Source organism: Mandrillus leucophaeus, unplaced genomic scaffold (genome assembly GCF_000951045.1).
Source record: "Mandrillus leucophaeus isolate KB7577 unplaced genomic scaffold, Mleu.le_1.0 Scaffold104, whole genome shotgun sequence".
Classification (NCBI taxonomy): Eukaryota; Metazoa; Chordata; class Mammalia; order Primates; family Cercopithecidae; genus Mandrillus; species Mandrillus leucophaeus.
Window position 1 is genome coordinate 177,458 of NW_012098543.1, and position 10,647 is coordinate 188,104.

The 10,647-nt window shown below is 56.4% G+C and overlaps 2 protein-coding genes across 5 annotated transcripts in view; one reads left to right on the plus strand and one right to left on the minus strand.

Moving 5' to 3' along the window:
- The window catches only part of PRPF31 (pre-mRNA processing factor 31), a 17,947-nt gene extending 9,018 nt beyond the window's left edge, over window positions 1–8,929 (minus strand). Inside the window, exons 1-8 of one of the 2 annotated variants that reach the window (XM_011979438.1) lie at window positions 8,514–8,929; window positions 5,859–6,043; window positions 5,680–5,740; window positions 3,446–3,529; window positions 2,792–2,889; window positions 1,663–1,769; window positions 1,321–1,490; window positions 591–748 (exon numbers count right to left, since the gene is read on the minus strand). In XM_011979438.1, coding sequence (XP_011834828.1) covers window positions 591–748; window positions 1,321–1,490; window positions 1,663–1,769; window positions 2,792–2,889; window positions 3,446–3,529; window positions 5,680–5,740; window positions 5,859–6,035 — 855 coding nt within the window. In that variant the 5' untranslated portion in view covers window positions 6,036–6,043; window positions 8,514–8,929. The other variant, XM_011979444.1, reaches the window with a different exon arrangement.
- Window positions 8,656–10,647, plus strand: part of TFPT (TCF3 (E2A) fusion partner (in childhood Leukemia)) — a 17,880-nt gene continuing 15,888 nt past the window's right edge. Inside the window, exons 1-2 of one of the 3 annotated variants that reach the window (XM_011979418.1) lie at window positions 8,656–9,092; window positions 9,723–9,981. In XM_011979418.1, the coding sequence (XP_011834808.1) occupies window positions 9,070–9,092; window positions 9,723–9,981 (282 nt within the window). In that variant the 5' untranslated portion in view covers window positions 8,656–9,069. Of the gene's footprint in view, window positions 9,093–9,273; window positions 9,309–9,722; window positions 9,982–10,647 lie in introns of those variants that run through there. The other 2 variants (XM_011979412.1, XM_011979426.1) reach the window with 2 other exon arrangements.

A 10,647-nucleotide genomic window follows, 5' to 3' on the forward strand; every position in this document is an offset into this window, starting at 1 on the left:
GATGCCGGGAGGGCGCCTGTGTGTGTGCTGTCAGGCATGGATGCCAGGCTGGCGGCCCTGTGTGTGTGCTGTCAGGCATGGATGCCGGGAGGGCGATGTGTCCTGACTGCAGGGAGAGGACACATCGCCCTCCGAGGCTGGTGACCTCTCCTGCTCCTCCTGTGTGTCTCTCCCTGTGGCTAATGTTAATCTGTTATACAGTCCCCAGCACAGCAGCCCTCAGGGGTTCCGTGTCTTTCCAGTGACGGTGGCCTTCGGAGCAGCTGCTAACCCGACGCTGCTTGTCGTGAGCTAGGCCTGCCTTGTGAGGGCCTCGTCTGCATGGAGCCCTCGCCCCAACTCATGAAGCAGGTGCTGTGCTCCCATTTGCGAGGGGAGGAGACTGAGGCACAGGGCACTCACGCCTCTTGCCCACAGTCCCCCGACAGGTGTGATGCAGAACCCTGGCTCTCACATCCCATGCTCCCCTGTTCCTGGCTCCTGAGTGCTACTGTCAGCTGGGCCAGATGGTGGGGGTGGCTGCTCAGGCCGTCTGGGCAGGCAGAAGGCTCCAGGGGAGTCGGGGGAGGGGCGTGACGCAGTGGGCTCACCGGGGGCAGGGACTGCACAATGTCACTGTGGTAGATGTAGCCGGTGTGGGGCAGCACTGAGGTAGACGAGAAGCCCGACAGCGTCTTGCGCTGGGCCCCGAGCAGCATGATGTTGCAGGCGGGCATCTTGGAGAGGTTGGTCAGGCCGCCGGCCACACCTGCGGTGGGAGGAGGACAGGGGCGGTCAGAAGAAAGCGGGTGAGGTGGAGGTGCGCACATCTGCCTGGGGGCTCGACATGTGCCAAGCACCTTTACATGAGGTTCTGGCTGGATTCCTCGGTGGCCCTGCCAGGCGGGTGACCTGGCCCATTCCACGAGGGGCAGACGCAAAGGAGGCTCAGAGAGGGAGGGCAGCTGGCCTGGGGTGCAGGGAGGAGGCCCCTAACAGGCAACTGACCACCACGTTTGTGCTAAGCCACACTACCCCCATTCCAGGGATGTCTGTGTTTTGGAACCATTTTCACCAAACCAGGAGCTCCCTGACAACAGGGCCTGGGTGTGGTCATCTCTGGGTTTCCGACACAGGGGAGGGAGGAGGAGCTGTGGGTGAGTGTTTCTCCCAGACGAGGCTTTGCTGTGGGCCAGGCTGGCTGCCCTCTGTGATGTCCAGGGAGACGAGGTGCTGAGGCCCAGGTGCCAAAGTCCCCATTCTATAGAAAAGGGAAGCAGCTTCCCCCAGATCACAGTGTCAGCAGAGCCTCGCTCCACGGGACCCAGCCCGGGGCCTCACCCATGATCTTGGCGGCCGTGGACGCCCCAATGATGATGGAGAGGTTGGGCGCGATGAAGGACATCCGGGACTCCACGTACTCGTAGATGCGGTGCTTGGAGGCGTTCAGCTCCAGCGCCATGTCACAGGCCTCCTCCAGCCGCTCCAGCTCCTCCTCCGACAGCTGCTGCCTGCAGGGGCGGGTGGGCCCAGCCTCCTGGGTCTCCCGCCTGCCTGGTGCCCAGCCCCCACCCTCTCAGTTCTGGGTGTGTGTGCGTGCGTATGCCCACCTGCGTGGGTAGCTTCAGCCTAATCCCCAGTCCCAGTGGCCCGGGCCCGGCGCCTCCCTCCCAGCGGACATACCCCTGGGTGGTGGAGGCGGTGACGCTGACGACCATGATGGTGGCGTTGGTGAGGATCTGCTGCAGGTTCTCATTGTTCTTGCACTTGTCCAGGCTGTTGCCCAGCTCCTGGGCGCGAGCAGAGAAGACAGGGGAGGCTCAGGAACTCAGGAAGGCTTGAGAACCTCTCTGGCTCTGCACCTACTTGGGTCTCTTCTCGGGGACACTGGGAAAGTCAGGGTCGCCACACTGGGGGCCTCTCCTGCCTCCACCGCCTGAAGCATCCACACCGTCTGCTCTGCTTTGGAAGCGGAACCTGGGCAGAGCAGCGTCTGGGAAGACCGCGGCCTCACAAGCCTCTGCCTGTGTCAAGTCGGAGCACAAACCCGCCACCCCGCTTCCCTCGGGCTTCCCCCACCACCATCCTAATCTTTTCCCGGGCACACGGGGGGACCGCCTCCTCTCCCTGCCCTCACCTGCAGGGGCGTCCCCCACCACCATCCTAATCCTGCCTCCTCTCCCTGCCCTCACCTGCAGGGGCGTCCCCCACCACCATCCTAATCCTTTCCCGGACACACGGGGGGACCGCCTCCTCTCCCTGCCCTCACCTGCAGGGGCTTCCCCCACCACCATCCTAATCCTTTCCTGGACACACGTGGGGACCGCCTCCTCTCCCTGCCCTCACGTGCATCCGCCCCTCTTTTCCGAAACCCTTCCTTGGCTCTCTCATAAGACCCAAAGGCTCAGTGTGATCCGACCTCTTCCACGTCCCCTCCTTCCCCACTTCACTTCCTCCCCGCTTATTCCCTCAGGCTCTCCATACTTAAGACATCTCTCTCCCCCAAATCTCCGCGTGCCTGCCCTGTGTCAACCTTCAGATGTCAACTCCAATGCCACCGGCTCCGACCACAGCGGAAGCAGCGCGGGTCAGGCCAGCGGGGAAGCCCTCTTGGGAGACTGGGGTAGGAGGGGAGCCCTGAGAAAGTCCCATCCAGGCTCCGTCCCTCCCACGCTGGGCAGAGCAGGCCACTGAGCCTCCGTCCACTCCTCTCCTTCATCTCCAGACCGCGAGGCCTCTGGGGGCGGGTCCGAGAGTGAGCCCTGCCTGCACCTTCACACCAGCAGAAGCACCCCTCCTCCTCTGCTCTCACCTTGACCGTGCGGATGTAATCCAGTGCATTGGGGACCAAGGACTCCAGTTCAGGGAATCTCTTCGAGTACTTATCCCGGATGAACTTATGGATGATGTCTAGGATAAACGGGACAGCGGGTGTCAGGTGAGACAGGAGGCAGACTCTGCTGGTTGGCCCTAACACCCACGTCCCCTTCTTCCTTTAGAAACTGAAGCCCTGGCTTGTAGCCTGGCACACGGGCACCAGCATACAAGCTCCATTTCTCAGCCACCCTTACCGCTAGGTGTGACCAGGGGAATTAGTTCTGGTCTGTAAAATGTGAGCTGCAGTGACATGTTCTTAAAAAAAAGAAGTGCCTTGCTGGTGGGAATGCAGAGGCGACGGCTGGACGTGGGGCAGTCCCCTTGCACCACGAGGCAGGTGGCCGACCAACAAGATGGAAAGGGCTGGGGCCTTACAGGCAGCCAAGCAGCCACGCCATCCCCGAGTGCTCGCTCAGACTCATACGCGAGGGAGAATGCACTTCCTTCTTACTTACACCACTCCGTTACAGCAGGTGAACCTCGATCTGAGCTTGGGCTCAGTGGCAGGACCCTGGGAAAGGCCCGTGGGGAAGGGAGGGGGCATGAGGGGCGTCACAGAGGGCTGTCTCCGCCTGCCCCCAGCACTCACTCAGCTCGTTTTCGATCTCCACGGTCAGGTTGTTGGCATCCACGATGACGCGGTATTCAGGCGCTGCCTCCACCGGTCCCATCACTGTGAGGACACGGAGTGGCATGGGTGTGAGGATCTAAATCCCTACCCCCTCTCGGGTCCCACAGCTGGGGGAGACGGAGGATGAGGCTGGGAAGGGTCAGGAAGGAGGGGCTGAAGAGTAAACCAGGGACAGGCTGACGTCTGCCTCCCAGATCCTGAAGCTGGAGGAGTGCCTGCGTTAGCCAGGCATGCTGGTGTATGCCTGTGGTCCTAACTGCCTGGGAGGCTGAGGCAGGAACACCTGAGCCCAGAAGGTCAAGGCTGCAGTGAGCTGTGATCGTGCCACTGCATTCTGGCCTGGGTGACAGAGTGAGACCCTGTCTCAAAAAACAAACAAAAAGATGTGTTTAAATGTCATACAAATACTAACTGTCTGATGTCACAGCCAGTAGACAGCAGAGCTCAGACTTGACCCCAAGCAGGATGGCTTCAGAATTGTTCCTAACCCTGATGCTCAAAAGGCTCTTTAAGTCCTTAAGACTCCGGCAGTGACTCAGAATCCTTCCCTCCCTTTCTGGGAGGATCAGACGCCTCCTCTGTGTACCCGCAGCACTTGTGCACCTCCAGTAAACGGGGACTGATCAGACGCCTCCTCTGTGTACCCGCAGCACTTGTGCACCTCCAGTAAACGGGGACTGATCAGATGCCTCCTCTGTGTACCCGCAGCACTTGTGCACCTCCAGTAAACGGGGACTGCCACCTGCTTGTGAGGTGTTTCACGTCTTCCTCCCCCACCAGACACCAGGTGTGACAGGGTCTGACTCCATCCCTGAGCCTGGCCTGACATCAGGAAATGTCACTTTCTGTGTCCCATAACTCTCTGGATGGAGAAATTCCTCGGCCTGGCCTCTGGAACTCTGCAGGATCTGGCGCGCTCCAGAGCCTGCCCTCTCTCTCCAGATGCCTGAGGCCCCGGGCCGCCGCTATCTGGGCCCCCTTCTCCCTTTCTTTGCCTGGCACATGCATTCACGCTCTAAAGTCCAATTCAGCTATCGATTCTTCCCTGGCACCTGGGGCAGGGTCAGCCAGTCCCTCCTGTGACTCCAGCGTCCCCAGCCTGGTACCACCCGCCGACAGCTGTCTGGAACCTGGCCTGCCTCTTCCACTAGACCTTGAGCACGTTGAGCGCAAAGACCCGGGCGATTCAACTGGGTGTCCGGGTGAACCTTAAAGCAAGCAAGCAGTGAGTCTCCCAAAACTCTGCCCTCTCACTACACTTCTTCCCCCAGAAACCTCCCATGGCTTCCTGTTGTCAACAAATTCCATTCAAGAAGAATGGGAAGGCCGGGCACGGTGGCTCACGCCTGTAATCCCAGCACTTTGGGAGGCCGAGGTGGTCGGATTACTTGAGGTCAGGAGTTCGAGACCAGCCTGGCCAACATGATGAAACCCCGTCTCTACTAAAAAATACAAAATAGCCAGGCGTGGTGGTGCACACCTGTCATCTCAGCTACTCAGGTGGCTGAGGGAGGAGAATCACTTGAACCCGGGAGGTAGAGGTTGCAGTGAGCCAAGATCACATCACTGCACTCCAGCCTGGGCAACAGAGGGAGACTCTGTCTCAAGGAAAACGGAAAAAAAAAAAAGAATAGGAATGGTAACAGGACTGCCCTCCTAAGAGTGAGTCTGAGCACTCACGAGATAAGCTAGTATTCTCTCAATTTGGAAGTGAGAAAAGGTTTTAGGTGATTCTTTAATAATTATATATCTATTTTTATACGGTGACTTTGTCTTTGCAAATGATACCAGTTTTCCATTCATGGTAGCAATTTGCTTCCTTCTTAGATAAATTTAAGAGAAAAAGTCCCAGACTCAAAGAATATGTTAAGCAAATAATAGGACAAGTGGCTTATAGATGTGGCAAAAACCCTGTAACCGGTCATGTGAATCAGTGAAGTCTGGGAACCCTCAAGCTAAGTCCCAGCATGACCAAGCTCAGCATACAGAAAGGATGTAAGATGCATGAACTTCGCAATGCAGTATATGTTTAGTGGAAAAGGGAAGGGGTTGGGGAGAAACAAAAAAAAAAAAAAAAAAAGGCTCTGGAAAAGGCTGAGGGGGAGATATACCCAGCCACAAGCAGCCAGGGAGCCTAGGGGCCTGGCAGGAGACATAGGAGATGGGGAAGGGCAGAGAGTGGGAGGAAGCACCTTCTGAAGCTTTGGCTTGCTTGCTGATATACTCCTCAATCTTCATCATAATCTCAGCAAACTGCAGGAAAGGAGAGGAGAGTCAGAATCTAGGACTCTTCCAAAAGAAGCCTGTGTCACCCCCTTCTGGGAGATTCTGTCTAGAGCCCCTTGGCTAGGAACGCCTCTTGTCCTCTTACCATCTTACTGTCCCATAGCTTGGCGATGGTCTTGACCGAATCCCCGGAAAGATCCAGCTGTGTCTCCTCCTGCACATCCTCGATGGCTGGCTCCTCCTCTTCCTCCCCATAGCTTCCTCCTTCCTCCTCTTCTGCTGCCTCTTCGAGATCAGCTAAGAGCTCATCTGCCAGAGACATCCCGAGGCCTGTGGGGAGGGAGAGCAGGGTTCCCTAAAAACTTGCCCCGACAAAGTCCCTCGTTATTACTGGCGATGATTCTCCCCCAGAAAACCCTGGTCCTTCTTTATGAACCCCAGTAGCGTGCAGGCTCCATGACGACAGGTGTTTTAGTTTGTTTTGTTCACTGGCGAGTCTCCAGCTCCGACCTGTGTAAGACACAGCACACCCCTACGACCGCCATCTTGCTAAGACTTACCGGAACCAAGTGGTGTAGATTCCAAATGCATTTGCAAACTTTTTTTTTCCTTTATTGCCTTTAGCCTTGAAAACATACTCTGAAATTCTTTGTTTCCCGCCTTTCCCACTAGACACTGTCTTGCACTGATGGCTTATCCATGTGCTTACTTAGAAGTTCCAGGGGCTAATCTTTATTTTTTTAAAGATGGAGTCTGGCTCTGTCACCCAAGTTGGAGCACAGTGGCACAATCTTGGCTCACTACAACCTCCACCTCCTGGGTTCAAGCGATTCTCCTGCCTCAGCCTCCCGAGTAGCTGGGATTACAGGCACCTGCCACTATGCCCAGCTATTTTTTTTTTTTTTTTGTAGAGTCAAAGTTTCACCATGTAAGCCAGGCTGGTCTTGAACTCTTGACCTCAAGTGAGGGACCCACCTTGGCCTCCCAAACCATTGGGATTACAGGTGTGAGCCACTGCGCCTGGCCACAGGGGCTAATCTCGAAACAAACTAGGTATGCAAACCCAGCTGCAGAACTCCAGAGATTACCTCAAGGCGATCAATCTAAAACCTGGCCATTACTGACATGATTCCAGCCCATGCTCCAGGTGGCCCATGACTCAAGACAGCCTTCAGAGCAAGACACACATACCCTGTACCCAGCACCATTCCTGTATGCCTCCGATTCAGAGTTCCCCCTTTTAAGCCCCTCTCCCCAGCCTACAGTTTGAAACGGTCTTTTAAATACATTAGCTTGGCCATTTCTCATCTGCGACCATTTGATCAATAAAGCTTTACTTTCACCATCCCTCACTTCTCCTATTCTAGCCTCTGAGTAGCAGAAACTTGAGTTGGTTACATTATCAATTTCTTCCCACCTCCAGATCTTTGTACAAGGAGTCCCTTGTAACTACGGTGGCTCTTTCCTTCACTTTGTTTTTTCTTTTCTTTGTTTGTTTGTTTTTGAGACAATGTCTTGCTCTGTTACCCAGGCTGCAGTGCTGTGGCACCATCATAGCTCCCTGCAGCCTCGACCACCTGGGCTCAAGCGGTTCTCCCGCCTCAGCCTCCCGATAGCTGAGATGACAGGCCCACACCAGCACACCCGGCTAATTTTTAAATTTTTCTGTAGAGACGGGGTCTCACTGTGTTGCTCAGGCTGGTCTCAAACTCCTGGGCTCAAGCGATCCTTTCTCCTGGGCCACCCAAAGTGCTGGGATTACAGGAGTGACCCCCCGCGTCTGGCTCTCCTCACTCCAGCAGCCCGGCATCTCTTCAGCTTTCAGCTCTCACATTCCACCTCCCTGACCCACGGGCCCCCTTTAGACTAGAGGAGGTTGCTTTGTGATACGTGTCCCGCAGGCTCTGCGTGTCTACAGTAAGGCACTTCACACATTTGTGATTAATGAAGTAATTATTTGATAAAGCCTGTCTGCCAGGCATCAACCAAAGCTCTAAGAGGGCAGGGAACAATTTTTGCTCCTGCCACATCCCCAGGGCCACACCATGGTAGGCGCATATTAAGACTTTTGGGTAAACAAGCTGTAAAAGGTTGGGCACGGTGGCTCATGCCTGTCATTCCAGCACTTTGGGAGGCCCAGCCGGGTAGATCACCTGAGGTGAGGAGTTCGAGACCAGTCTGGCCAACATGGTGAAACCCTGTCTCTACTAAAAATACAAAAAATTAGCCGGGTGTGGTGGCGGGCGCCTGTAATCCCAGCTACTCCGGAGGCTGAGGCAGGAGAATCGCTTGAACCCGGGAGGCGGAGGTTGCAGTGAACCGAGATCGCGCCATTGAACCCCATTCTGGGCAACAACAGTGAAACTTCGTCTCAAACAAAACAAACAAACAAACAAACTTGCCAGGCGCGGTGGGTCACGCCTGTAATCACAGCACTTTGGGACGCCGAGGCGGGCGGATCAAGAGATCAGGAGTTCGAGACCAGCCTGACCAACATGGGGAAACCTCGTCCCTACTAAAAATACAAAAATTAGCCGGGCGTGGTGGCGCGCGCCTGTAATCCCAGCTACTCTGGAGGCTGAGGCAGGAGAATCGTTTGAACCCTAGAGACGGAGGTTGCAATGAGCCGAGATCGCGCCACTGCACTCCAACCTAGGCAACAGACCGAGACTCCGTCTCAAAACAAACAAACAACAACAAAAAAACCCAGCTGTAAAGGCCCGCCTTCCTCCTCACACACTTCTTCTCCCAGACCCAGGAGTCCGGCCTCCCGCTCCCCGCTCGTCTCCATCACACTCACCTCTCCTCTCCGCGCAGCACTGTTTCTAGGAAATAAGCTTTCCCACAGCGTTCGTCGCTCACCGATGACGTCTCATGCTCGCGCCGTTATAGAGGTAAAGCTACGCTCTGATTGGTCCCCACTCGCGATGTTCCTGGCCGCGTTTGAAACAACAACTTTATTAGCACCTGGCACTTGGCGGAGAGAGGCGGTAAGCAGCGAGAAGGAAAGGGGCTAATCGAACTCACGGCCCGCTGTGGACCAATCCTGCTAAGCGGAGAATTGCTGTGGCTAGATGACGGGGCGTCGAGACAAGAAGAAAGACGTTGGCAACTCAGAGGACTGGTTGCGACGTTAGACAAGAAAGCAAGGCCTTTAAGCAGGGATTCGGGTTGGACGTCGGGGTGGGCCAAAGCGAAGCCGGAAACAGGAAACTACAACTCCCACAAGGCCTAGGGCCACGTCCCGCCGGCCTCGGCCCCTGAGCCTGATGGGACAAGTAGTTTTGCGAACGGCTTAATCTAGAGATTTAAGAGGTTGGAAGCTAAGAGGCCCGGGGCTTCCGAAGGTCGCGGAGATGGAATTGGAGCAGAGAGAAGGGTAAGTGGCTGAGCCCTTGTGAAAAACTGCGAATCCCAGAAAACAGCAGCTGCATTGTGTGTAACCATATGAGCTTTTACACTGAGGTCTGATGGGGGTTGTAGTTCATGCAACTGCTTTACCTTAGAACCCTTTTATGGACTGGGGTCTGGACTGGTGCATCCTGAGGGAGGAGAAGGCTAGGGGTTTGGACTGCTGGATCTGAGAGACGAGGAGGTTGGAAGCCAGGACTCTGGCGTCTGGTCGAGGGTTGGGGCTTGGACTCCCTGGGTCCTTGGAGAGAAAAAGTCTGGAGGTCTGGACTCTTGGATCCTGGGAGGAGGGGGTCAGGGCTTGAACCCTGTGGGTGCTATGAAGGAGGGGTTGGGGACCTGGTCTCCTGGGTCTGAGGGAGGAGAGCTGGGGGCCTGGATTCTACGGTCTGAGGGAGGAAGGGCTGGGGGCCTGGATCCCTGGGTCTGAGGGAGGAGGGGCTGGGGGCCTGGATTCTAGGGTCTGAGGGATTAGGAGCTGGGGGCCTGGACTCCCAGGTCTTAGGGAAAAGGGGCTGGGGTTTGGGCTCCTGGTTCAGTGGGAGAAGGGACTGGGAGTCCAGGATCCAGGGCCCCTGACCTTTTCCCTGCCCCTCAGGACCATGGCAGCCGTGGGCTTTGAGGAGTTCTCAGCGCCGCCGGGCTCGGAGTTGGCGCTGCCTCCCCTGTTTGGGGGCCACATCCTGGAGAGCGAGCTGGAGACGGAAGTGGAGTTTGTGTCAGGGGGTCTGGGGGGCTCAGGGCTCCGGGAGCGAGATGAAGAGGAAGAGGCAGCCCGGGGTCGGCGGCGGCGCCAGCGGGAATTAAATCGCAGAAAGTACCAGGCACTAGGTCGGCGCTGCCGGGAGATCGAGCAGGTAGGTGAGTGCGGATCCCCCTGTTTTGGGGTCCCCTGGCGTAAACTACCGCCCCCCGCAATCTCTGCCTTTCCACACGCCCAGCCTTTCTTGGCTTGCTGAAGGAATCCTCCACTTATATGTATATTCACTCATTTAGCATGCATTATGTGTCTGGCCCTGTGCCAAGGCCCTGGAAGCGCCATCTCCCGTGGAGCTTCCCTAACAACCCAGATGGGTCCTCCGATGTCTCCTGGGGGCCTCTCAATGTGTGGCACTGCTCACAGGTAAAAGCCCAGGCTCTTCACATCTCCTATACCCCTGCCAGGATTCACTCCTCTCGACTCATTCATTCTGCCTCTTGCATGTCTCTGGACCCTTCTCCTTCCCTCCATCCCCACGGCTGCCAAATCCAAGTCCAGCTGTCTGGGCTGAATGACTGCATCAGCCTCCTTGCTGAGAATGAGGGTGGGCCAGGCGCGGTGGCTCATGCCTGTCACCCCAGCACTGTGGGAGGCTGAGGCAGGCAGATCACCCAAGGTTAGGAGTTCGAGACCAGCCTGGCCAACATGGTGAAACCCCGTCTCTACTAAAATACAAAAAATTAGCCGGATGTGGTGGTATGTGCCTGTAGTCCCAGCTACTTGGGAGGCTCAGGCAGGAGAATCGCTTGAACCCAGGAGGCAG